This window comes from Passer montanus, unplaced genomic scaffold (assembly GCF_014805655.1).
Source record: "Passer montanus isolate IOZ18808 unplaced genomic scaffold, ASM1480565v1 scaffold76, whole genome shotgun sequence".
In the NCBI taxonomy this organism is placed as follows: domain Eukaryota; kingdom Metazoa; phylum Chordata; class Aves; order Passeriformes; family Passeridae; genus Passer; species Passer montanus.
The window spans coordinates 3,116,404-3,141,482 of NW_024372813.1; the positions used below are offsets into that span (position 1 = coordinate 3,116,404).

Sequence of the window (25,079 nt, forward strand, 5' to 3'; positions counted from 1 at the left end):
CCCTGGTGTCACCTGCCGGGAGAGTCCTCTGCAGCCTCAGCCCCAAACCTTTTCAGTGCCTAAGGAGAGGAAAAAACATCTGACACAGAGATTGAGCTCTATTTTTTTGCAGAAAAGGCCACAGCAGCCTGGGGCAGGAGATGGCCTGTCCCCCTTTCAGGGCTCTGCGGGCTTGGAGAGCAGTTTGGGGCAGGGGTCTGTGGGCAGAAGAGTGCTGAGCTTGTGGGGCATGAGATGCAGGAATTGTAGACAGCACTGAGAGGGGTGGCAGGGTGAAACACGGGGCTGCCAGAACCGTGGGAAGGCAGAGAGCCAGGGCTTCACCGAGGAAGGCCATGAGGGAGGAAGCTCTTCCTGCATACGGGAATTACTCCACTTCTCCACATTATATTGAACCTTTTCCCACTGTTGCCTCCAGTTAGACTGTGGGTAAAAGAAGTGCTCCAAGAGGCATTTCAGACTGGGTGATGGTCAGAAAGCCAGGCTGGCACAGCCTGAGACAGGCACATGACCCCAGATTCATAAAGACCTGCCTTATTTGCATCCCGGTGCAATTAAAAACAGACAGTTTGAGTAACAGCCTCATCCTGCAGCTGCCTCACCCCATCCCTGCAGGAATTGCACCTAGGGTTGCATGGTGCTGACTGCGAGAGATCTCTGCATCCCACCATCGCATCCTCTGACACGCTACTGCTCCCGCATCATTTAATCAGAACCTTTAAAATCTTCAGCATGGGATAATTTGCACCAAAGGACCTTAAAAGGTGGTGGTGAAAAATTCTGTGGCTCTCTTGTTCCAGGGAAATGGAAAGGTCTGGGAAATAAGGGGCATTCTCCATCACGGAGTGGAGCTAATCAGGCACCAGTCATGGACTAACTTGAAGAAATGCCAATGGGAATGATCTGTCCTAGCGAAAATACGATAAAAGAGCCCTCATCGGGATTCCTCAAGGGAACCAAGCCAGGCCTCATGCTGCAGGGACAGCTGGGGGCTCCTTTACTTCCCCTCCATCCTGGGGACAGCCCCAGCTGCTGCCTCACTTCAGCATTTCCTGCACACCACCTTCCTGGGCAGCAGGACTCCTGCCAAGCTCCACAGGTCCAAGGGCACCTGTGAGCCCTCCGAGTGCTCAGGGCAGCCCCTGACATGTGTGTGTCCCCTGCCTGCTCTGGTCCCCTGGGCCACCAGGGCGGGAGCACTCAGCTCTGACCTGGCCTGCAGTACTGTTGCTGCTGCTTTTGTCATTACTGCTCCATTTTGTGTCCTTTTTTAATTGATTTCTCCTCTCCCCACTGTTTTTTGGGCAGAATTCACATCATTGCCCCCTCCCTGACCAGAAAGCAGAACATGTTGGTTAACACAACCAGCTGGGCATGGCGCACTCTGCTCCTGCCAGGCTGCTGTGGGGAGACCCTGACTTTTCTGGGAATCACGTTAGCACCAGCCATGGTTGAGCAGCCAGGCTGGCAGGCGTCTCTGGATGAGCTGGGACCATGGATCCTTCTCCTCTGGCAGGGTAGTGGCAGCTGGTGGCAGCAAAGGTGGCTTGTAGTTCCTGGCACCAGAAGAAGAGGGATGAGGTGATGCTCCATGTGCTCCATGTCACCTCCATGTCCAGGGCAGAGCCAGCCCTGGACACCTCAGCTTCCACTGGGAAGGAGGGGCTGTGACTGCAGAGCCAGGGGATGGGTGTCCCATTGGGAGGAACAGCATGTCCATTTCTGTGGGGTCTGGAGACTTCTCACTGAGTTTCTTGGCACTTTTTTGAAGAAGGAACCTCCATGCTGCTCCCTCTGAGGTGGGCAGAGCTCACCTGGGTTTGGCTGGTGCAGTGACATTGTGGAGAGGTGTCACCTCTTCCTGTAGCCCTTGTCCTCCCACATTCCATGGGCTGTCCCACTCCAACAACAAACACTGCTAGCATGGGTGGCAGTGCAGATAGAAGGTGACAGTGTCAGCGTGGCTGCCTTGTCCTCCCTGCTGGCGCTCCGGGACAGGGAATGGTGGGCAGGGAGGCCACGAGTGCTGTGGGGCACATGACAGTCCAGGCTGCTGCCTGCTGTCCTGCTGTGCAGCCCCTCTTCCCCTGCTCCCCAGGGGACACGGCGTTCAAGAGGGACACGGGACAGAGTCCCACCTCCCGCGTGAGAAACTGGATCTGTTATGAGCTCAGAGGCTGACATTTTGAACCCAGCTGCTGGGGCCAAAACAAGGCTGCTCCGGCCTCGGGAAGGGAATTTCATGGATTGAGATTTTGGGTGGCTTCTTCTTGGACCATCCAAGGGAGTTTAGGATTGGCCTCTTCCTCCTTATCCACTCCAGGCCTCTGCGCTGGCTGGAGAAGTGTGCATTGCCTGTGGTGAGCAGCACAGACAGGAGTCAGCAGGCACATACTGTCCCTGCTGCCCTCCTCCTCCTCCTCCACATCCCAGGAGAAGCCCTGGGCTGGGAGAGCACCACGGATGGGTGAGAATGTGGGATCACCAGGATAAGGCAGGGAGGAACCATGTTCTGCCTGGGAGCCAAGGGAATAGCTGGCAGTCAGGGCAAGGGCAAAGTGATGGAGGGGAGGAGAATACAGTGGGTGAGCAGAGGTTGGGGTGCCAGGGGAGCCCCAGAAATCAGGTGAGGAGCGCGGCAGGACTAGCAGGGGTGAGAGGGGTGACTGCACAGAGCTCTGGCTCCACTCCAGCCCTTTTCAATGCAGCTTGAGGCTCTGGAGAGTAGCTGGCTGTGGGCAGAACAGGGCCTGCCCCTGCTCCCAGGCTGCCATTCCAGATTCCAGGTCCTTTAGTGTCTGTCCCCCAGCCCTGATCTTCCCAGGTCAGGCCTCAGTAGCCACCGGGGGGGGGGGCTCCTAATTATAACAGCAGACAAAGAGCTGGGCTCTGACTGCAGTGCTGCATCTGACAGCCTGTGCCTGGGGATGCTGGAAGTGCTGCTGGCAGTCCTGGCCGTGGCCAGGCTGTGTGGGAGCTTGAGGCCCCCCAGGAGTTGGAGGCTGGAATGGCGAGCAATGCCCGGCCTCAGGCATCATTCCCAGGCTCCTGGCTGCTGCAGCTGAGAAGCCCCCATGGAGGCTCCAGATGGCCTTGGCTTGGGCAGGACAAGAGTGGCCAAGAAAGGTCCAGTTGGGAGCAGAGGTGGAGAAGGAGCATGGAGTTGGCTGAGGTAGGAGGGACATGGGGGCTGAATCAGCCCCACATCTCTCACAGGCACCGAGTGGGCAGAAGTGGGTCCCAGCATGTCCCAGTGTGTGCCCCAGGGGCATTCCTGTGCTTCTCCCCCTGTCTCTGCCATGGGAGCTTGGGGTTTGCCAGAGCTCTGCCGTGTGCAGAGTGGAAGGTGCCACCTCTGCAGCAGCTGTGCTCAAATGAAGCTGGCCAGGGCACACGTACACACAGCTGCCTGCCAGGAGGACATCTGCCTCTGCTCACCCTTCAGCTTGGCCTCAGTCCTGCCCTTTGAGGCCCTTCACATTCTCCCCGAGAAGTTTTTGGTGCACTGACTGTGCTGGAACTCAACCAGGTGTCCCCCAGCTCTGGGATGCTGCTGGTTTGGGTCTGGGTACCTCATCCCCTGGTGCAGGAGTGCAGCACGGTGCCTGCTTCCCATCTGGTGCCATTGGCATCCCACCCTGACATGACACTGTGGGAGCTGCAGGGTGGCAGCTGGGACAAAGTCATCGGGGGACACGAGGATTTCCCCCTTTCCTCTCCAGGCAGCTGGGTACAGGCAGGGACCCACCATCTCTTGGAGACCCTGACAGAATGTGACAACACAGCCCGAGTGAGTGGGTTCCCGCTCTGGAGGGTGACAAGGCTGGCAGCAGCTCCCCCAGGATGTTCACAGCCGCAGGTATTGGTGTCCCAGCGCTGTCACCGAACTGCTGTGAGGAGCGGCGGGTAACACCACAGGCACCCCGAGCCACAGAGGGCCCCAGCCACCCACGTCCCCAGGAAGGGCCCCCTGAGGTGTGAGGGTCCCGACTACAGCATCTCGGCAGAATCTCCGGCTCAGGTTGTGCCGTGTTGGATACGGCATCTCCATGGAAACCCTCGGCTCGGGCGGTGCGGGCTTGGGAGATGCCATCTCCACGGAAACCGCTGCGGCGCCCGGATGCGGCCGGGATGCGCCGGGCACTGGGTACCGCGGCGGCACGAACGGGGTGTTAGCGCGCTCCTGGTGCGGGGCGATGGAGGCTGAGGGACTCGGGGAGCAGGGACCGCCCCTGTCCCCGGCACGGGACATGTTGGGGAGAGCATTTCTGAGCCTAACGTTGCAATCCCAGACTCGCCACCCCTGTCCTGTTTGTCCCGCAATGTGCCAGGCTGATCCTCTCGCCTCCGTCCGGTCCGGGGCGGTGCTCAGCCCTTCTCGCAGCCCGGGGAGTGGAGCTCGGGCCCGTTCTGGGGAGGACCGTTTCCAACCCATGGGGGCTGGAGGTGTTCAGGGACACGGAAATTCCCTGATCCCAGTGGGCAAAGGTACAGGACCCCAGGGATCCACCCCAGGGATCCAGGGGTGCTCCATGACGGCCCCAGTGCTCGCATTCACATCCTGAGCCTGGGAAGCCAGAGGGACAAGATTTCAGCTGCAGAAACAGCCCAGACGAAATATTTTACAGGTTATTTATAGCCTGCATTTAAAAAAGATAACAAAAAAGAAACAACAACAGGAAAAAAAAAAAAAAAGGAAAGAAAAAAAGAGAGAAAAAACCCACAAAAAACCCAAAAAAACAAACAAACAAAAAATCCAAAAAACCCCAACACCCACCAAAAAAAAACCAAAACCCCCAAACCCCAACCTCCCCAAAAAACAGCGACGGAAAGCCTTTTGTTTGTTGATTTTACATCTGCCTTGTACTCCATCCCGCTCCCACTGGCCTCCCGGGACGCCGGGTGCAGGAGCCCGGCTGCGCCGGCAGCTCCCCGGCGCTGGAGCGGCCCTTGCTCTCGGGTCGGTCCCTGTCCCGGGGGACCTCGCGGTGGCCGTGCCCGTCCCCAGCGCCGCCGGCCCTGCCCCGCTGCCCACCGCCGTGTGCCAGGCAGGCCGGGCGGCCCCGGGCCCGGATTAGCGCCCGCTCCCCGCTGGCACCGGGAGCAGCTCGGCCGCCCTTGCCGCGGCTCCCTGCTCCGTAAGCCGGGCTTTGACGTAGCGCGGAAAGTAGGCCAGTAAGAGCAACCGCAGCCGCCCGCGGCTCTCGGGGGACGCGGCGCTCCGGCTGCCGAGGGAGGGCTGCACGCTCGCACCGCGGCACCTTGGCTCCCGTGGCCCACGCTGTGGCCAGAGACAACAGGGCTTTGTCCAGGTTCTCCTCGACTCGCACCCGGCCCTGCTGTCACGGGGAGAACAACGACCAGGCTGGGGAAGTCCCTGCAGGGAGCCACCCCAGCCCTTAGCCGTGCCAGGTTCCCCGGCCCGTTTCTGTCCCCTTGGAAAGGGCTCTCACCCCCTTCCCCTCTGACCTGGGAGCCCGCAAGTGGTCATCCCTGGCATCCCCTTCCTGCGGCAGACCTGGAACGGGTTATTTATTGAAAAACCCCAAGCTCCTGTGCCCAGTAAATCCATTTCTGCAGAGAAGTCAGAGGGCCAAGTGTTGCCTCGATGAGGAGCCTGTGCTGTAGCAGGAGCCTGGAGGGGCAGAGATGTCAGTACCAGTGGTCACCCCACACCAGGCTCCCTCCTACGCATCCCAGCAGCTCATGCTAATGTTGTCCCTGTTTATATTTGAAGCATCTCTGGGTACTGGAAGCCTCAGTTCAAGCCAGTCCAGTCCAGTGCTGCTGTTCCTCACAGGAAGAGGCAGATCCAGATGTGTGGCTACAGCTGTTCCCTCTCAGGCTGAGCATCACCCCCACTCAGGCTGCCAGACCCACCAGCTCTGTGTGAGGCAGGGATCCATACAGGGATCTGCACCTCGGCAGGTCTTGTCGCTGCTCCAGGTGATCCAACTTGTGACAGCTGCAGATCTGCTTGCTCCAGGTCTGAGTTGCTGTTACACCTGCCGGCCTCGGTCCTCTGCAGGATCTGCACCTGAGCGCTGCCCATCATCTTCCCGGCCCTGGAGGGAGCATCGCATCGGAGCTGGGGAGGTCCCAGTTCAGGCTGGGGCAGGGCCGGAGTTCGCGGGGCAGTGCTTCCTTCTTCAGGGATACAGGTGACACCACGGGCGGCAGCAGCATCCTCTGCCGTGGGGTGGGCCAAATTCGGGGGCTGAAAGGGCCTGGGGGGTTCCCCCTCCCTGCAGAGAGGCAAACAGCAGGACTGCACCGGGCAGGTCCTGCTGAGCCCGAACCAGCTCTGCTGCACCAGGCCCGCCGGACCGCCCCCAGCCCGGGTACCCCGAGCACCCGGGGCTGGAGCTGAGGAGGTGGGCTGGGGGCTGGGACAGCCCACCGTGCCTGGCCAAACACTGTCCAGGCTGGGGAGGAGGAAGGCAGAGCCATTGGCCAGGCCAGGCGAGGGAGGGTCCCTGCAAGAGGGACAGGGACGGCAGAGATCTCCTGGCCTCAGTTGCCGGGGGCGGCTCTGGGGGACCGCAGGCAGGTGGAGGGGCTGGCAGGGGACGCTGCCTCTCCCTCTTCAGGGCGCTTCACCTTTTACTAAAACCAACACGACCCCCCTTGCCCCTCACGACATCTCCGGGGTGAAGATTTCCCATGGCAAAGGGACGCAGGCTCTGTTGGGGCCACCAGCCTCGCGAGGGGCTCTCGGCGTCACGGCACGGAAATGCTCTCCGCTTCCTTTCCTTTTTTTTTTTTTTTTTTTTTTCCCCAAGCAACACAGCCGTGGCCCCATCACGGGCCGGCGCCCTCTGACTGCCCGGCCCCGGGTGCTGCAGGGGCCAGAGGCTCTCGGGTCGGGTCCCCGGCAGAGCTGCCACACCTGCCCCACGTCAGCTCCCAGTCCCCTCCCAGCCTAGGAAGGCCCCGCGGCAGGCAGGGACACCCGCAGCCTGCACGGAGGGTGCCTGCGCCCCGACCCCACGGAACGACCCCCATTTCCTGCTCTGCCCCAGCCGCGCAGGAGAAGGGCGGCCCTGGGGACGGGCCGTGCCCGGGGCGGGCTGCAGTGCCAAGGTGGGAGGAGGCGTCCTTGACACGAGGGACATGTTTCCTGGGATCAGCAGCAGCTCCGGCTCCTGCGCTGGTGCCGGGAAGTCTTTCTCCAACTAGCGCTGAGCATAGGCCACGTTGTAAGTGAGGGGAGAGGCCTGGAGGGATCCCTGCCCAGTCTGTAAGGCTCTGGCACATCCCTCCACTTGTGCTGAATGCACCAACCAGCCCCTGAGAGGCACCTCACTGTCACACTCCGAGGACTGGCTGGGCACAGAGCATGGGCCTGGAGGTGGGCAGCAGGAGTGGGGGCTGCTTGTGGACAGAGCCAGCTCCCAGCACATTCAGAGCAGCAGAAGCACCTGACACAGCCATATCCAGGTGATTGGGTTTATTAGGGCTGAGTGCAGGTGGATGTGAGAAACACCCCCGAGGCCAGGCTCAGCCTGACAAGGTGGGGAGAAAGCCCCTTTGGAGAAGATTTAAAGATCTATATAGGTACAAAAATGGGGATGTAAAAGACAAAAGGAGAGGATGTTGGCAGCTATTCCAGTCCCTCACCACGCTCCTAGACCTGCTCCACTATGAGATCCTGACCAAGTTCACTTTCAACTCAGCCAAAGCACCTGACCCTGCATGGACCCCAGGGACAGGATGGAGGGCCCAGCCTAGCCCTGGACACTGCCAAGGCAGCCATGCAGACAGCACAGGAAGGGCAGCCCTGGGTTTTATTGCAGAGAAAGAGGTAGAAGGAACTGGACAGAACCAGGAGCTGCTGCTCCTCGTTCCTTTGCTCACTCCAGTTTGAGCCCCCTGGCTGCAGACACAGAGCTACCGTGCTCTGCAGTGTCAGGGCTGTGCCTTCTTCCCGGGCACAGCCTTCCCCCTGGACACAGCCTTCTTCCCAGACACAGCCTTCCCCCTGGACACAGCCTTCTGCCCGGGCACAGCCTTCCCCATGGACACAGCCTTCTTCCCGGGCACAGCCTTCCCCCTGGAAGCCTTCTTCCCGGGCACAGCATTCCTCCGGGGCATGGCCTCTCCCCCAAGCCTGGCCCCGCTGCCAGGGGCCGTGTCAGGGACATCCTCGGCCGAGATGGGCTGGATGATGTGGCCAATGCGGGTGATGACTCGAGGGGCTGTCAGCTTCTGGAAGGCACGCTGAGTGTTCCACGTGGGGCCCACGGGCGTCCGCATGCTCTGCTCGAACTGCTGGTGCCGCTCAAAGGGGAAGGGCAGCTCGCTGACCTGTGGGGACACCACAGGGGTAATGGCCCCCAGCCACCCAGCCCATGCTGCTCCCAATGCTCACTGCTTCCCACTTGTCCAGGACCCGCTCACACTCTGCTTCCCTTTCCGCTGCCAGCAGAGCCCAAGAGGGCTGGAACAACCATCACCACCAAGGGAGCAGCCCTGTACATCCCTCCTCCTTCTGAGCTGTTTAAGCTGGAAGCTAAACATTGGGCAGGGATTACAGGCAGGGATTGCGGACGTTTTGGGAATGGATCACAGGAATGCCCCAGGCTTGCCCAGCTGCTCTATGGAGACCAGGCGTGCCCCACCTGATGTGCAGCTGCGTGGATGTTACGCTTCTCGCTCATGATGACGTGGGGCAGGTGCTGGTCCTTCCGTGGAGGCGCCGGCGGCGGCTTGATCAGGAACCTGTGGGCAAGTGAGGGGTCAGGGCTGGCGTGGGGCTGGGCACAACCCGGAGCTCTCCCCCACTCACCTCTTCACCTTCCTGGTGCTGGGTTTCAGGCCTGTGCCGCCCCACTCGCCCCAGCCTGGCAGCACCAGGTTCACTGGCTGGGGCTTCACCGCCTCCTCTGCCTTGCGCTTCTCCCGGCGGAAGTCAGCGACCACGTCATCCCCAGCAAAGGCCTCCGTGATCACCCCGCGCTGCTCGATGCCGCCCTCCTGCACGAGGACAAGACAGAGCGGGTTTAATGGTTATTGGGGGAACTGGGAGAGACTGGGACAAACTGGGAGGCACTGGGGGAGGGTTTGTGGGTACTGGGGAGAGTGGGAAGGGGTAAAAGTTACTAGGCATTACTGGAAGGGGTTTGGGGTTACTGTAAGGGGGTTTAGGAGTACTGGGAGTTACTAGCTTGGGGCTTCTAATTACTGGGAGGAGGTTTAGAGTTACTGGTTTGGGGTTACTGGGAGTTATTGAGAGGAGGTTTGGAGTTACTGGAAGGGAGTTTAGGGTTACCAGGAGAGGATTTGGGGTTACTGGGACTTAAACGTTTGGGCATTACTGGTTGGGTGTTTTGGGTACTGGGAAGCATGGGGGAGCCACGTCCTGCTCACCTCCTCCTCCAGGACCACAGGCAGGCTGGGGCAGTCCATCTCCTGGGGCTTCCCATCCAGCACAGCCTCCAAGTTGATTATCTTCCTCTTGGCTGGTGCTTTCTTGGTATGTCTATCCCCAGCTTTCCCTTTCTCCTGCTGCTGTGCTCGCTTCCCTGCACTCAGGGCTACCAGCTTCTCCTGCTCTTCCACAAGCTCCTCCTTGGCCAGACTCTCCACATCCTCCATGGTCTGCACACGGTGCAGCTGCTCCGAGAGCAGGAGCTGTTCCTGGGCCTGAGGGGGAGGCTCCAGCCCTGCACTCACCAGCTCCTCAGCACAGCCTGGGGGGACTGGGCTGTCCCTGGGCTGCTCAGCACCAGTCTCAGTCTCATCAGCACCTACATGTTGAGGGTAGAAATGGTCACTCCACAGGGCATAGAGTAAGGACAGCTGTGTGAAATCAGCCAAAAACTGTCCCCAGATCCCCCCTCCTTTGTCAAGCCCCCAGCACTCCCAGCCCAGCCAGCCCTGGGCCTCAAGCTTCTCACCATGGTCTTTGCCATGCCCCTCGGGGCTCCCTGTCCGCTCCCGTCGCTTCTGCTCAAAGTCTTGCAGCAGAGCTTCTTCCTCTGACAGCTCCTCTTCCTCCTCCTCCATCTCGTCCTTGTTCTCCACAGCACCAGGCACTGTGTCCTCTCTTGGACCCTCCTGTGCCTCAGGCTCCGGGGCCAGGCCACTGGGCTTGCCCAGCATCCAGGGATTAGCCCCGCTGGGCGTGGGCACGGCCGTGGTGTCCTCCTCGGGCACCTCACACAGCTCCTCCGGGGGCGGCTCCACCCGCACCTTCTGCATCAGCTCCTTGTTCCTGGCCAGCTGCTCCTGCATGGCCTTGCGGGCCTGGGAGGCACCGAGAGGCTCTAACACAGGGCAGAGACAACATTCCCAACCTTCCTGCCCACCCCAGCCTACCCCCCTTCCCCAAGCAATGCTGAAGACCTTGTCACGGCATTCCAGTATACAAATGGGATTATAAGAGATAGAGAGACTTTATAACGTGGCTTGGAGGGACAGGACAAGGGGGAATGGCTGCACACTGACAGAAGGCAGGGATAGCCAGGATATTGGGAAGGAATTGTTTCCTGTGAGGGTGGGGAAGCCCAGGCAGAGACTGCCCAGAGAAGCTGCAGCTGCCCCATCCCCAGAAATGTTCAAGGCCAGGCTGGCCAGGGCTTGAGCAACTTGGTCTAATGGAAAGTGTCCCTGCCCATGGCAGAGGGGTGGAAGTGGATGGGCTTTAAGGTCCCTTCTCACCAAACCCTTCTGTGGCTCCATCTCACCTCGAGGTCATACTTAGCCATAATGGCCCTGGATCGGGCCCATTTCCCCTTGTTCTGGTGCTTAAGGCTCATCCGCTCCTGGGGGAAGAGAAGCATCACACAGAGCTCCCCAAGGAGCAGGGCTCTCCCAAGGGGTGAGGCAGAGATGCCAAGGCAGCACCTGCATCCTGAGCTGCTCCAGCTCCTCCAGCCGTGCCAAGGCGGCCGCAGGGTCAGATTTGTGCAGCTGCTCAAACTCCTTCAGGGCCTGGCGCCGCCGGCTCTTCTTGAGCACGCGGTGGTACCTGCAGCACAGGGGCGGCTCAGGGGCTGGGCAGGATAAGGGCAAGGCAGGGCCACCCTGCCCTCCCAGCACAGGCACAGCCCGGCACAGGCACAGCCTCACTTCTTGCTCTTGATCCGCTTCGCTCGCCGAGCCTTGGCCTCATAGTAGGACTGCACTGCCCGGGCCTTCTGCAGCTCTGCCCGCCGGCGCCGCGCCTGCCGGGGAGCAGGGGGTGAGGGACGGGGAGCACAGGGAGCAGGGGGTAAGGGACGGGGAGCAGCGAGTGAGGGACAGGGAGCAGGGGGTGAGGGACGGGGAGCAGCGAGTGAGGGACAGGGAGCAGGGGGTGAGGGACGGGGAGCAGCGAGTGAGGGACAGGGAGCAGGGGGTGAGGGACGGGGAGCAGCGAGTGAGGGACAGGGAGCAGGGGGTGAGGGACGGGGAGCAGCGAGTGAGGGACAGGGAGCAGGGGGTGAGGGACGGGGAGCAGCGAGTGAGGGACAGGGAGCAGGGGGTGAGGGACGGGGAGCAGCGAGTGAGGGACAGGGAGCAGGGGGTGAGGGACGGGGAGCAGCGAGTGAGGGACAGGGAGCAGGGGGTGAGGGACGGGGAGCAGCGAGTGAGGGACAGGGAGCAGGGGGTGAGGGACGGGGAGCAGCGAGTGAGGGACAGGGAGCAGGGGGTGAGGGACGGGGAGCAGCGAGTGAGGGACAGGGAGCAGGGGGTGAGGGACGGGGAGCAGCGAGTGAGGGACAGGGAGCAGGGGGTGAGGGACGGGGAGCAGCGAGTGAGGGACAGGGAGCAGGGGGTGAGGGACGGGGAGCAGCGAGTGAGGGACAGGGAGCAGGGGGTGAGGGACGGGGAGCAGCGAGTGAGGGACAGGGAGCAGGGGGTGAGGGACGGGGAGCAGCGAGTGAGGGACAGGGAGCAGGGGGTGAGGGACGGGGAGCAGCGAGTGAGGGACAGGGAGCAGGGGGTGAGGGACGGGGAGCAGCGAGTGAGGGACAGGGAGCAGGGGGTGAGGGACGGGGAGCAGCGAGTGAGGGACAGGGAGCAGGGGGTGAGGGACGGGGAGCAGCGAGTGAGGGACAGGGAGCAGGGGGTGAGGGACGGGGAGCAGCGAGTGAGGGACAGGGAGCAGGGGGTGAGGGACGGGGAGCAGCGAGTGAGGGACAGGGAGCAGGGGGTGAGGGACGGGGAGCAGGGAGTGAGGGACGGGGAGCAGGGAGTGAGGGATGGGGAGCAGGGAGTGAGGGACAGGGAGCACGGCGTGAGGGACGGGGAGAATGGGGAGCAGCGCGTGAGGGACGGGGAGCAGGGCGTGAGGGACGGGGAGTACAGGGTGAGGGATGGGGATCACGGCGTGAGGCCCCCAGAGCCAGGGCCCAGCCGGGCGAGGCCTCACCTCCTCCAAGCTCATGGCCTGCACTGAGGCCATCTCCTCTGGTGTCAGCAGCGGGTCTGTGACGGGCTGCTGTGTCTTGTGGAGCAATCCAAAGATCTCCTGCTCCAGTGGAGTTCGGGCCTGTTGGGACAGTAGATATGGCAAAAGGATGGCAAGAGGAGAACTGCAAGGGCCAGTGCTCCTCTGGATGTCCCCATCCATTCTCAGTGCCCCCAAGTTGGTCTGCGGAAGGCCCAGAGAAGCATCCCCTCCTTGGGGGACTGGGTGGTCATAGCCCCTCTCATGGGTCCCACTCCACAGCCTTTGGGCACTCTCCCAGCCACATGGCCAGGTGAGGGCAGGTAGAATTCCTCCCACATTAGAAAAATGGCATCCCAGCTGCCAGGCAGTGCTGACCAGGGGGCACCACACAAGAACATGGAGCAGGAGTTCCAGGCCACACAATGCCATGTTCCTCCAAAACAGAAAGGGACTTTTGGGCAGATCAGTGTGAGTGACAGGTTTGTTGGGAGTTCAGCAGGGGCTGCCCCTCCCTCACCTGGACATCTGACAACTCCCAGGGACAGCAGTGGATTCCTGCCAGCAGCACAACCCCACAGGAACTTTCAGGCAAAACCAAACACATCTCTCTTTTGTAAGGAATATTTCCAGGCATCCAGGATTTGGCAAACCAATCCCCTCTGCCTCAGCACTTGTGGCCAAGGGACAGTCCCATGTGCCTGGCCCTGAGAGGCTACAAGGAGGAGAGGGGACAGAGCAGGCTCCAAACCCTCTGCTCACAGCTTACCTGGCTTGTCCCAGATGGAATTTACACACCTACTCTGTGGACGAACACAGACTGCCCCTCTGACCTTCCCCAGCTCAGCAGGCACCTGCCCACTGTCAGTGCCAGGCTGAGCCTGCCATCACTGCCCCCAGCACAGCCAGGAGGCATCGCCCTGCCCAGCTGATCCTGGAGCCAGCCCAGCCGTGTGACCCCCAGTGGCACCTTCCACGCCGAGGTGACTCTCTCCAGAGGGGCCACGGTGGCGATGTCCTGCCGTAGGGGGAACACCAGCTGCTCGGCGCGCCGGTTCTGCAGCACCACCTGCTGCCACTTCCCCACATCCTTCGACGTGGTCACGTAGGCAGCCTCCCTCACCACCTGCCGGGGAACAGGACAGGCAGAGAAAGGTGATGCCAGCATCAGGGAGGAGCACGGGGGTCCTGGGGCTCAGCTCAGACCCCCTGGCTCCCTGCACTCACCCTCTTGGCCTCCTCTTTGCTCAGTGGCAGCTCCACCGCCGCCTTCCGCTTCACTCTGGCCAGCTCCTTCCTCACGCTGCCCAGCGTGGATTTGGGGTGAATGGGCTGCAGCAGCTCCGACAGAACCAGCTTTTCCCCAGCACCTACGCACAGGTGTGCCGCTGCCAGGTGAGGGAGCTGTCCCAGCCCCACAGTGGCTCTCGGGGGGCAGCGCCATCCCAGGTCCCCGAGCCCTGCCCAGCTCCCTGCCTCACCTTTGCAGGTGACATTGAACTCAGACACCTGCCCGCTGGCCTCCGAGCGCTCCGCCAGCTTCCGCCTGCGAGAGAGAGACAGAAAACAACCCCAAAGGCTCCTCGTACCCCCGGGTGCTCTGGAGAATTTGGGGCCGGTGCCGAGGGCAGGGGCCGAGAACCGTCTCCCCTGGCCCCCTTCCTGCGCAGCCTCTCGCGAGGCGGCTGCAGCAGGAGCCCCGGGGCAGACGCGGCAGCCGCAGCCCCACTCACCGCTTCCGTCCGGACAAGGCGCTGATGGCCTCCAGGAGCTGCCGGTGCCGCCGCTCGCCATCCTCCTGCCGCACGGCACACGTGGTCACAGACCCAACCCGGCCCCAGCGCCCTCTCCCAGGTGCTGCCCGGTGCCCCCACGGCGCCGCCCGGCCGGGTCCCGGGCCCCACATCCGCGACCCGACATTCCCGGCCGGGCCACGCCGTCCTCCGCTGCGCCCATCCCGACCGGGAGAGCGCCCGGAGCCCCGCGAATAGCGGTGGAGGCCGCTCGGAGAGCCCGTCGCGCTCTTCCCGGCCCCGCTCACCCCCTCCTCGCTCTCGCTGCCGCTCCCTGCCGCCGCCGCCTCCTCCTCCGCCATGGCCCCGCACGCCGGTACTGCCGCAAAGCGCCACCGAGCGTCGCGCCGAGCCCTCGCGCCCTGCCGCAAAGCGCGCCCTCGTGACGTCCCGGTTGCCATGGCAGCAGGAGCGGCGGGCGGGGTGGGAGAACCGGGGGGGACCGAGGGGCCCGGGGGGACCGGGGCGCGGACAGCGCCGTCCCGGCCTCGCACGGCGGCACCGGGGACGCCTCCCGGGACGCCCCGGTTCGCCAGGCAGCGGGAGCCGGCGGTGCCACCGCGGGCCAGAGCACCTGGGAGGGTTGTCGGTCCGCCCGTGACCGTCGTCGGTCCGTCCGGCCCCCGGGACTGCAGGATTCGCTCTTTCCCCGCGGGACGCGCCAATGCCGCACCCACGGTTCCTCCCGCCCGGCCGGACCCGGTTCCTGGGAGCATTTTTGGGGTTGATGGGATCCCAGGGATCGTTGGAGCAAACACACGGAGTTCTCAGCCAGGAAGCGGTGTCAGTGTCTGTCACTGCGCCCGCGGCATCCTCCTCCTCCTCCTCCTCCTCTCCTCCTCTCTCCCGTCCCGCGCTGGGCGCACAGGGCGCTCGGGGCAGCAGGAACAGGGACAAGGAGCTGCTCCCCCTCTGCTCCTGTCCCCACGGCAACAGCCGCGGGACAAGTTGTGTGTTTTGCCCTCGGGTTTACGCTCCGGGCCCGCCTTTGCCGGGGTGCCAGGAGCGGGACGGCCCCAGGTGGGACTCCAGGGATCGGTGGGATCCCGGTGGGCTCTCCGAACTTGGCCAACCCCGCGGTCTGGGGGTGCGAACCCGTGTGAAAACTGTGCGAAATGTGGGAGTGAGCGGATGGGGCGGGAGGGGAGGGGCGGGGAAGCGCCGGCGGGAGCGTCCTGTGCGCTCCCCGCGGCGTGGGGCTCGGCAGCCCGGTCCTTGCGGGCAGCCGTGAGAGAAAACCAAAAAGAGCAACGAGGGGCAGCGCAGGTCGTGCCCCGCCGGGGGCTGCACCGGCAGGTCTGGCGGGAGCCGCCGGGGGCCGGGCCGGGCAGGGCCGAGCCGAGCCGAGCAGGGCCGAGCCGGGCCGGAGCCGTCCCCAGCCCAACCGGAGCGCCCCCGGCCCCGCCCTCCCTTGTGCGCACCCGGGCGGGGCCAACCACGCGGAGTGACAGCACGTTCTGCCAATGGGCCGGCGAGAAACAGCGGGGAGGGAGGAGTCGCCGCGAAGTGACAGCAGTGGTGGCCAATGGAGTGGCGCGAAGCGGCGCGATGGGAGGAGCTGCCGCGGACTGACAGTGCGCGAACCCAATGGGAAGGCGTAGCGCGGCGGGGCGGGGCGGATAGCGCGGCGGGACCAATGGGCGCGGCGGCCCCGCCCCGTGCGGGCGCGGGGCGTGGCGGCCTCTCCCGGCGCGGTGGGAGCGACCGGCGCGGCCCGAGCGGCACCGGCACCGGGTGAGCGGTGGCGCGGGGCCCCTCCCGTCCCCTTCCCTCCCTTCCCGTCCGCTCCCGTCCCCTCTCCAGCCCTTCCCTTCTGCTGTCTCCCCGTCGGCTCCCGGCAAGCCCGCAGAGCCGGGGCTGCCCTGCCCCGGTGGCCCGGCCCTGCCGCGTCCCCTCCCGGTGCGGAGCCGCCCGGCCGAGGGTGTTCCTGCCCGCGCCCCGCGCCCCCTCCCTGGTGGATTCCCACGGCAACGCCCCTCCCGGGCGCGGGGTTTCCATGGCGACGGCGGCCGCCGCCCCCCGTGCCGGTGCCGCCGCCGCCCTGGCGCTGACAGAGCGCTCTCCCCGTTCCCTCTCCCGCAGCCGCCGGCCCAGCCCAGCCCAGCCCGGCCCCGCGGGGCCCCGATGATGCTGGGCGCGCGGGCGGCGGAGGAGCAGCAGCAGCGCCCGAACGCGCGGCGGCCGCTGCCGCCCCAGTGACGGCCCCGCCATGTCGGTGATGGTGGCGAGGAAGAAGGTGGTTCGGAAATGGGAGAAGCTGCCGGGCAGGAACACCTTCTGCTGCGACGGCCGTATCATGATGGCCCGGCAGAAGGGCATCTTCTACCTGACTCTCTTCCTCATCCTCGGCACCTGCGCCCTCTTCTTCGCCTTCGAGTGAGTTCCCCTGGGACCCCACGGGGGTGGCGTGGGGATGGGCATGGGCCCGTGTGCCCGGGGCCTCCGGGAGAGGGAGGGGAGCCCGGCACGGCGCAGCCTGGCCGAGTGTGGTGGCTCTGTGGCTCTCCCTGTCCAGATGTGCTTCCTCGCCCTCAGCAGACTGACCCTGGAGGTTTTGAGGGGAATGGGCCCTGCCGGAGCCCTGCCGGGGGGTGACACTGGCCCTGCTTCCCCGTGGGTCACCTTCTGTCTGCGACTTGGCACTCTCTTGTCCCGAGTGTTCCTGGCTCCAGGACAGCCGGAGTGCCGGGGTACTGCTGCTGCAGCCCTGGGCACAGCCTGTGTCCCTACCCACAGGGGACATGCAGCCCCCACATCAGCCCCACCAGGAGGATTAATAAGGAGTGAGCTCGGGGCTCCTGCCAGTCTGACCTGCCCCCAGCCCCAGGCTGCGCTGCAGCCAAATACCAGCCATGCTGGTATTTGGGAAGGATCTGACCACCCTTTACATCACCTCAGCAGCCTAAAGACCTTCAGCCAAAACCTTTGATCCTGATGAAAAAGAGGGGTCTGTCCTCTCCCCTCAGCTCTCCCTGGGAGCTGGGCTGGGGAGTGGGGTGGCCTTAGACTAATTTTAAAATCAAAAAAGTCAAGCAAAAAGGGAAAAGCTTATGTTTGTCTGGGCTGATGCTGTGGGAGGGGGCAGGACACCCCAGTTGGCTGGCTAGAGGATGAACTTGGATCAGCTATACAACTGAAAAACTTCCCTTCCTCGGTCTCCATGGGCATGTTTGTGTTCTGGGGCAGCAGACAGGCTGAAACAGGGTCGGATAATACAAAAGGTTGCAGAGCCAAGAAGAATGAGTGGAAGGACCTGCTCGCTGGCTAAGCCCTAGCTATTCCTGCAGTTCCAAAAAGCCCTCGGCCCAGATGCTGTCCTTTTCAGCATCATTCCTAAGCCAGGGAACTTGTTTCTGCATTCCCTAGCCCAGCATGTCTCTCCCTAGTTCCCTGCCCAAATTATCCCTGGCTCAGTCTGAATTCTGAGGTACCAAGTGACACTACTCTTGGTTTGATGTTTGGGGTTTTTTCCATCTGAAAAACGGGGCTGAGCCTTCCTGCCTTACAGGAAGAACTAATAAGTGTTGCTGCTCCAGAAACACTCATTGCTGCACCAGAAACACTGATTTGAGGTTTAATTGCTCTGGTTCCCTGTGGATCCTGTCCGTAGCAGGAGAGTGAACCACATCCCGCTCTGCCGTGGTTGCGCTAAGGCAGAGTGAGCCAGGGCTGTTTTCCAGACCTAGGCTGTGGTTAGTCAGGAATGTGACTGGAAATTCCTTGAGAAGCCCCTTTCCATGCTCTGGCAGGCAGAGGCCTGTGGAGGAGTCGCTTGCACCAAGACATTGAGGCCATGCCTAGACCTGGAGGGTGGACTCTGCAGGGAGAATGCTGCTGGGAACAGGATCACCTCTGAATTTTAGTTAAATCATCTGAGGGAGATAAGGAAAAGTTTGGGAAAATCCAAATATACATTTGATTCTTTCAGTGCAGAACACCTCAGTATTTTTTGTTTGGAAGAGAGAGGGGTTTTTTTAACTTTTGGGGAGATTTTTGAATTTGGGATAGGGATGAAATGTTGCCTGTTGGGGAGCTGGAAACACTCCCCAAGGTCTCTATTTCACTGATCAGGCTGAGATAAGCAGCTTGGCTGCTCAGGAGCCCTGCCTGCCCTGCACGTGTAGGGAGCTCTGGGTGAGGATCTCAGCCTCGATCTTTCACTGTGTTGTCCGTTTGTCTCAGTGTTTGGCAGATTCTTTAGTGTTTGCATGGAAATTCGTGGTTTCCCCCTTAAAGTTGGTGTCTGGATGTGGAGTGCGGTGGGCGGAGGAGCCCTTCCCTCGCCGCCCGCTCACTGCAGGCTGTGCCGTGCTGCCTGCTCCATTCAGCTGAATCACTTGCGCAGTCACACCTTGTCTGAGCACGGCTCGGGGTGCCTGGAGCCAGGATCTGTCTGGCTGCTCGCCCTGCGCCGGGCTGGGCTCGATCCCGGCGCTCCGGGCTGCGCTGGCTGCGCTCGCAGCTGCGGCCGGTGGGGACCGGCACCCAGGGCAGCAGAAAAGCCACAGCCCTTCCTTCCCAGCCCTGGGCGAGGGCCGCGCTCGTGGGGCTGCTGCTGGTGCTGCTTTTTCCTCAAGTTTCTCCAGTGCTGCCGGCTGCTCCACGGTGTCCACAGGCGAGCGGGCTGAGGCGCCTCAGCCCTGTGGGTGGGAATTTCTGTGTGTTCACCCCCAAACCGCAGCGCTGTGTTCTGGGACTGGAGAAATCTCTCCAGCCTGGAGCAAACAGGAGCCAGAGGCTAACAGAACTCAGTGCTGTACCTGGGATCCGACTCCTCCCTCTTAGATAAGGCAGAGGGACGGAGCTGTGCTGGCTCCGGGAAGGGCTCTGCAGCGAGCACTGGAGTCCTCTGCCCAAGGGCACCTCTCTCACCCGCTGCTTGGGGCTGCTCCCTGCAGAGTCGAACACCTGTGTTTAACTGGTCTGCTCCATAACACGTCCCATAAAATACAGTTTCACATCCTCTTGGCATTATTTCAGACTTCTAATGGTATGTCAGCCCTGTGGTTGGGCACTTAGCTGCTGTCTGCTTGAGGTGTTCCAGCATGAGGAGACCAGATAAAGCACTTGTAAAAAATCCCTTTAGGAACTGGGATGATGGGATGCAGTGCCTGCTCTCAGGCTGGGAGTTCCCTTTGCAGTTCCTGTCTCTCCTGAAGTGACTTCCACGCTCAGCTGAAGGGAATGGGATTTCTTTTGTCTCTGGCTTTTCAGCACAAAACTTGACATCTGTAGATGTTAGAGGCACGATACCACCAGCAACACCAGCTCCTCATGGGAAGGAGCTGCTCTTGGATTTTCCAATGCCAGGCATGTTTGTCACTTTGTTTTTCCTACTCTTTTAGCTTTGTAGAGATGAAAATGTCTTTGTTTTCTGATGAGTTGAAAACACCTACACTGCCCTTTTTTAGTTTTGATTTCAAAGCCCAGAGACCCAAGACTCACAGAGGGGCCTCTGAGCTGGTATTACCTCTGGTTAGATCTGTGTCAAGCATGGTCAAAACTTACACGTGAGTTAATTCATGATTTTTAATGATTGAAATATCTCTCAATAGAAGTGAACTTTTTGGTGTCCGAAGTTCAGCTTGTTTTGTTCATGTTTCTGGGGGAGGTGGCCACTCCTGGGGTTTGGATTGATTGTTTTTTCATATGTGGGCTCCTTTTCAGGAGATGACTTTGCCCTCTCTGCAGCCTCCACATCCTCTGTGGCACTCCCATTCCTGGGTGGATCTTGGGGTTCTGTGCAGAGATTTGAGATTTTAGCTGGGAAAGGAGCAATGACGTCAGCATAACACACCTGTCTTCGGCTTCATTTGTGTCAGAAACACATGGTGTGTGCTGACAGTTGATGTGTCACTGCGGGCAGGTGGGAAAAGGCCCCAGGGAGAGCTCCAGCCTTGCCTGGTGCTGCTGGGAAGGGCCTGGACACAGAGTTGTGGTGTGGCCGGGCTTCAGAGCAGCTGCTCCACGCTTACTGCAAAGACAGTGGCTGCTGGACACCATCCCTTCCCTGGTGTGAGCGCCCAGCACAGCCAGGCTGAAGTGCCTGCTGAGGGTCAGGCACTGGGGAAAGATACAGCTCTGCTGGCACCCAGACCAGGCACATGATGTGGCTGTGCTGTAGCTGAGGAAGGTGAAACAGGTGATTTGCAGGTGAGATGTGGGTGAGTGATACTACGGAGCTTGTGTTGAGCCCTGGTGGGCCTGCCTGGGAGATGTGCTGTCCTGTGGCCGTGGCTGCAGTCCCTGTGGCTTTCCCCTTCCTCCAGAACTTTGCTCAATGTGCTGATTACAACAGGCCTTCCCAAGCTGGTGCAGAATAACCAGCCAAGCATCGTAACTCATGGCACTTCCCAGCTGCTTCTCCCCCTGCTCCCCATTCCAATGATCCCTTTGTTCAGCCTTCCTGCCCCAGCCCACCCCGCTGTGACCATGAGTTGTGATAGTGCTGTTATTGTCTGCTTTTTGGTGGCAAAATGCTCCAGAGCACAGAAATGGTGCTGGGAATGGGGGAGCAGCATCCTCACATGCCAACAGAGCATCTCTGTTGGCTCTGAGCTCTCCCAAACAAAAGATCTTTAAATGTCTGTTCCTGAGCAGTGAAATTGTCTTAGAGACAAGGCGTAGACTGAAGATACCCCAGTGCTAGTGAGTACCTGAGTACCAAGGCAGAACCTTGTGTGGCTGCTTTCCCTGCTGTGGACGTGTTCCCTGGAAGTCACCTGAAGAGCGAGGGCCCATCAGCACAGGGAGGGTGGGAGGCACATGGTGGGCTCCACACTGGGCTCCACGCTGGGCCTGGCGATGCAGTTTCACCATGGTGGGAGCTCCTCTGGCTCTTACCTCTGCCCTCACCTGCAAGGGGCCGCAGACGCCACCCAGCTAAGGGAAGCTAAGCTAAGCCTGTGTGGAAGCAGGAGGGCCATGGTGCAGCTTTAACACAGCTCATGGATCCATATTTAAACCCACAATACATTCATGTTGTCACAGCAGTTCCAAAAGCTGTTGTATCAGCTGCACAAGGGTCAGGCTGCAGCCCTTTGGGGCAGGCAGTGTCCAGCTGTTAAAGGAATAATCACAGAATCGTTTAGGATGGAAAAGACCCCCAAGCCCATCAAGTCCTGTGACTGGTGACCACCTTGTCAACCAGACCAGAGCACTGAGTGCACTGGAACAACATCCAGTTGTTCCTTGGACACTTCCAGGGATGGGTAGTCCACAACCTCCTTGGGCAGCCCCTTCTGAGGCCTGACAGCCCTTTCCATGGAGAACCTTCTCCTGATGTCCAACCTCAGCCTCCCCTGGCACAGCTTGAGGCTGTGTCCTCTTGTCCTGTCACTGATTGCCTGGGAGAAGAGGCTGACCTGCACCCAAATCCATGTTCCATCTCCCTAACCCCATATTTCTACCCCAGGTGGGCTCCAAGGTTTTTGTTTACTTGCTGACTGACTCGCAGCTGTCCCTGGACTTTGCCCTTGCAAAGGGAATGCAAAGTTATCTTGGGCTGCCTGAAGACGATAAGCTTGGCCCTCTGTGGGCAGGGCTGAGCACAGGGATGTTGTTTTGGGGAACGGCAGAGTGTGCAGTGTCTGAAATTAAGGATGTTGGTTTAAGGCCCAGACCCTTTGTGTTGCTGTGGGCTTCTGGTGTTGCAGCTGTGACTGAAGTGTGCTGTAGCTTCAGTGTGCAGGCCTTCTGTCCCTGTCACACGTGGGGAACAGCGCTGGAGTCAGGCAATGGCCCAGGAAATGTTCCTGCAGTGGGCCTGCGGAGCCTGGTGCTGCCAGCTGGAGCTGGAAACTGCTTTGTGTTTGGGGAATCTGTGGTGGGAATGCCATCCAGAATTAAATAGGGCTGTGAAGGCAATGGAAGTTGCCTTGCTTGGGATGGCAGCCCTCCAGGGAGGACAATCCCTCGCCCCTCACTGCAGTAGCCTGATGCTCCCATGGAGAGTAACAGTGGAACAGCAGGAGTCTGGGTTGGATCCATCCCTCACCAGCTGGGATAAAGGGTGGATCCTAGAAAGCTGAGTGCCTGAAAGCCTGGGTGCCCAGCTGCATCAGGAGGCTGGGAGGGATGTGTGCGAGGAGTGGTGAGACATGGCACAAGTGGTGGGATTTAGTGGGGTTTCCCTTAAACCATAGCAAAGCTCCATAGGAACTTCACCCCAACATCAGTAGGGTTCACTGAAGGAATCAGGGTAGAATACGGGTTTTTTCAGGCCAGAATGTCTCTAAAACATGACTTCTGCCCAGGCCTCCCACACGGCTAGGGCTGCAGCACCTCTGGGAACATGGCTGTGGGTGTCCAGGAGCAACACGGCCATGGTGACATGAGTCCCATGCTCCCTTTGCATCTCGTCTATCAGGGGGATCAGCACCATAAACTCCTCGTTGGGCCTTGCTGTATCTATAGAGCAAACAAACCTTGTTCCCTTTTGAGCTGGGGGAGTCTTGAAGCAGGGCCCTTTCTGATTTATTTGGAGTGTTCTGGTCTGTTGTTTCAGCAAAGCCAAAGGAAGCCAAATGTCTTGTTGCATGGGGATGTTGCACTTCACAGGAATCCATTCCTAAGAAGCACAGGATGTGCTTAATCCCAATAATTTCTGTGGTGCAGGAAGCTCCTGCTCTTTAGGAGTTAGCCAGACATTCCCACCATCCCCACAGGCTTCCATACCTTCCAGCACTCCAGGTGTGGGGTCCCTGACCAGGTCTTGGGTACTTCTCCCAGTGGTCTGGCCCATCCCTTGACAACAGGAATGTAATGGACAAGGTCTCTCCAGCTGCCTGGTTGTGTTTCTGGCATTGCTTAAAATGGGAGCTGAAAACAGAACAAATGCTGGGAAATATCTGTGTCTAGCTGGTGGAAAACGTGGAGATGCTGTGATGGTGCCTGGTTGTGGGAGCTGCCCCAGGAGTGTTCCCCTGTGGTGGTGGGATGTACTGAACAGCTTCTCTGCTCCAGATCTAAGCAGTGCTGTGGAGTGCCTGGGCTCTGGTGCTGTGCCAGGCAATGAGACTCTGGCCCATCATCTCCTGCCCCGTGTCCACAGGTGCCGGTACCTGGCGGTCCAGCTATCCCCGGCCATCCCCGTGTTTGCAGCAGTTCTCTTCCTGTTTGCCATGGCCACGCTGCTGAGGACGAGCTTCAGCGACCCCGGCGTGATCCCGAGGGCCCTGCCCGACGAGGCGGCCTTCATTGAGATGGAGATTGGTGAGTGTGAAGTGGCCAAGCTGGTGAGGGCTGGAAAAGCCTCCCTATTTATGGCATATTTCTAGGTTACAGTCCCTGCAGAGCTTATCTTCCTGGCTGGACCGCCAAAAGTGAGGATTGTCCCAGTCTGCTGGCTCACTGTACTTGGCCGAGTTTCAAGAAGGCAGCACAATGTACCTGCATCCCTCTCTGGGAGCTGTTTCACCTGCTGCTTTATCTCCCATACCTGTGTACATACAAACTCAGTTTGTGCAGAAAGCTTGGAGTGGTCCTCTTGATCCTTCAGGAAGAGAGGAGGTTTGGTGGATGCAGGTGATAACACCCAGCCCACTCTCAACATGCCCATAAAGCTCTGGCATCCCTTTTCCTGCCTCCAAGCTGCCAGGTTGGCTCTGGCCTGTGTGAGCAGAGCTGCAGCCTCCAGCTCCGGAGCCAGCGGGCTCCAATCCCACTGGTAGGAAACACAGGGAAGTGAGTTGTCGTTTGAGGCCTGTCATGTTGTAGCAGCAGCTCCGATCTGTGCCTGGTTCTCTCTGGCAGAGGCCACCAACGGGACCGTGCCGCAGGGTCAGCGCCCGCCCCCGCGCATCAAGAACTTCCAGATCAACAACCAGATTGTGAAGCTCAAGTACTGCTACACGTGCAAGATCTTCCGGCCGCCCCGCGCCTCGCACTGCAGCATCTGCGACAACTGCGTGGGTGAGTGGTGCTGGGGCCTGGCCTGGCCTGCTCCTCACAGAGAGCCTCGGGACAGGGACAGACCTGTGCCCAGCCTTGTGCTGGGCAGCTCTGGGCTGCTGGAATGTCCAGGCTGCCTCGTCTTGTGCTTGAGGTTTGCTCAGAGCCTGGAGCCAGGTGCTTTCTCTTTGTAAGGACTTCGTCAATAACTGAGTCCAGCTGCTCTGTGTACATGTGCAGCCCATTTTTGAGTCCCACTGGACTCTGGCCTTGTAGGACTGGAGGGTTCCAGTGGAGAGTTGTGTCTCAGGTGACAGCAACTCCTTCACCAGCACAGAGATTGTGTCATTCCCTGGGGTGCCCTGGTTGTTGTCTTCCTTCTGTGTATGTAACTGGCTCATGTTCAGCATCACTGCTCCAGGCAGAAATCCTGTCCTTTTGGACCCCTTTCCTCCTCTTCAGACTCACAGCCTTTGAGTGTTTATGTAGTTTCTTGAACATTCTCCTGATTATTCCAGGGTAAGAACATGGGGACTCCCAGGCCTTCATCTAACCCATGTGCTGTGGCTGTTGTACCCCAGGGAGAGAAGACACATGAGGGATCAAGCCCAAATTCTATCTTAATGTGCAAAATGACTAATCACAGAACAATTTTAGACTTTCTGACCTCCTGAAAGGAGGCCAGGATATGGGGTTCTGACTGAGCAGAGGATTGAACTTGGCAGTTTATGTCAGCCTGGGGGATTTTTGGGGTGGGAGCACAGGGACAAGGATCTAGAGGTGGGCAGGGCCATGCCAGGGCAGTGATAATTTTCATCTTGGCTTCCCCAGAGCGTTTTGACCATCACTGTCCCTGGGTGGGCAACTGCGTGGGAAAGAGGAACTACCGCTACTTCTACCTCTTCATCCTCTCGCTCTCCCTCCTCACCATCTACATCTTCACCTTCAACATCGTCTACGTAGCACTGAGTGAGTCTGCCTGGAAAGCTCTGAGAGCTGGGAGGGAGGGAGGGAGGGAG

The 25,079-nt window shown here is 60.5% G+C and overlaps 2 protein-coding genes across 4 annotated transcripts in view; one reads left to right on the forward strand and one right to left on the reverse strand.

Moving 5' to 3' along the window:
* Positions 1–7,435: 7,435 nt before the first annotated feature.
* UTP14A (UTP14A small subunit processome component) lies at positions 7,436–14,495 on the reverse strand. 3 transcript variants are annotated; one of them, XM_039731249.1, is made up of 14 exons: positions 14,418–14,495; positions 14,110–14,174; positions 13,858–13,922; positions 13,604–13,746; positions 13,347–13,502; positions 12,359–12,478; positions 11,074–11,168; positions 10,849–10,972; positions 10,689–10,766; positions 9,900–10,248; positions 9,370–9,755; positions 8,789–8,976; positions 8,622–8,721; positions 7,436–8,307 (listed from the first exon to the last, which is right to left on the reverse strand). In XM_039731249.1, exons 1-14 carry the CDS (start codon positions 14,469–14,471, stop codon positions 7,909–7,911), a joined length of 2,322 nt encoding a protein of 773 aa, XP_039587183.1. In that variant the 5' UTR covers positions 14,472–14,495; the 3' UTR covers positions 7,436–7,908. The 3 variants fall into 3 exon arrangements, with proteins under 3 accessions (XP_039587183.1, XP_039587184.1, XP_039587182.1); XM_039731250.1 differs by having other exon boundaries at positions 9,370–9,749; positions 14,418–14,471; XM_039731248.1 differs by having other exon boundaries at positions 9,370–10,248.
* A 1,317-nt stretch (positions 14,496–15,812) lies between these two features.
* The window catches only part of ZDHHC9 (zinc finger DHHC-type palmitoyltransferase 9), a 12,666-nt gene continuing 3,399 nt past the window's right edge, over positions 15,813–25,079 (forward strand). Inside the window, exons 1-5 of the mRNA XM_039731173.1 lie at positions 15,813–15,903; positions 16,252–16,545; positions 23,222–23,382; positions 23,923–24,081; positions 24,892–25,029. Of these exons, the coding sequence (XP_039587107.1) occupies positions 16,379–16,545; positions 23,222–23,382; positions 23,923–24,081; positions 24,892–25,029 (625 nt within the window). The 5' untranslated portion in view covers positions 15,813–15,903; positions 16,252–16,378. The remainder of the gene's footprint in view (positions 15,904–16,251; positions 16,546–23,221; positions 23,383–23,922; positions 24,082–24,891; positions 25,030–25,079) is intronic.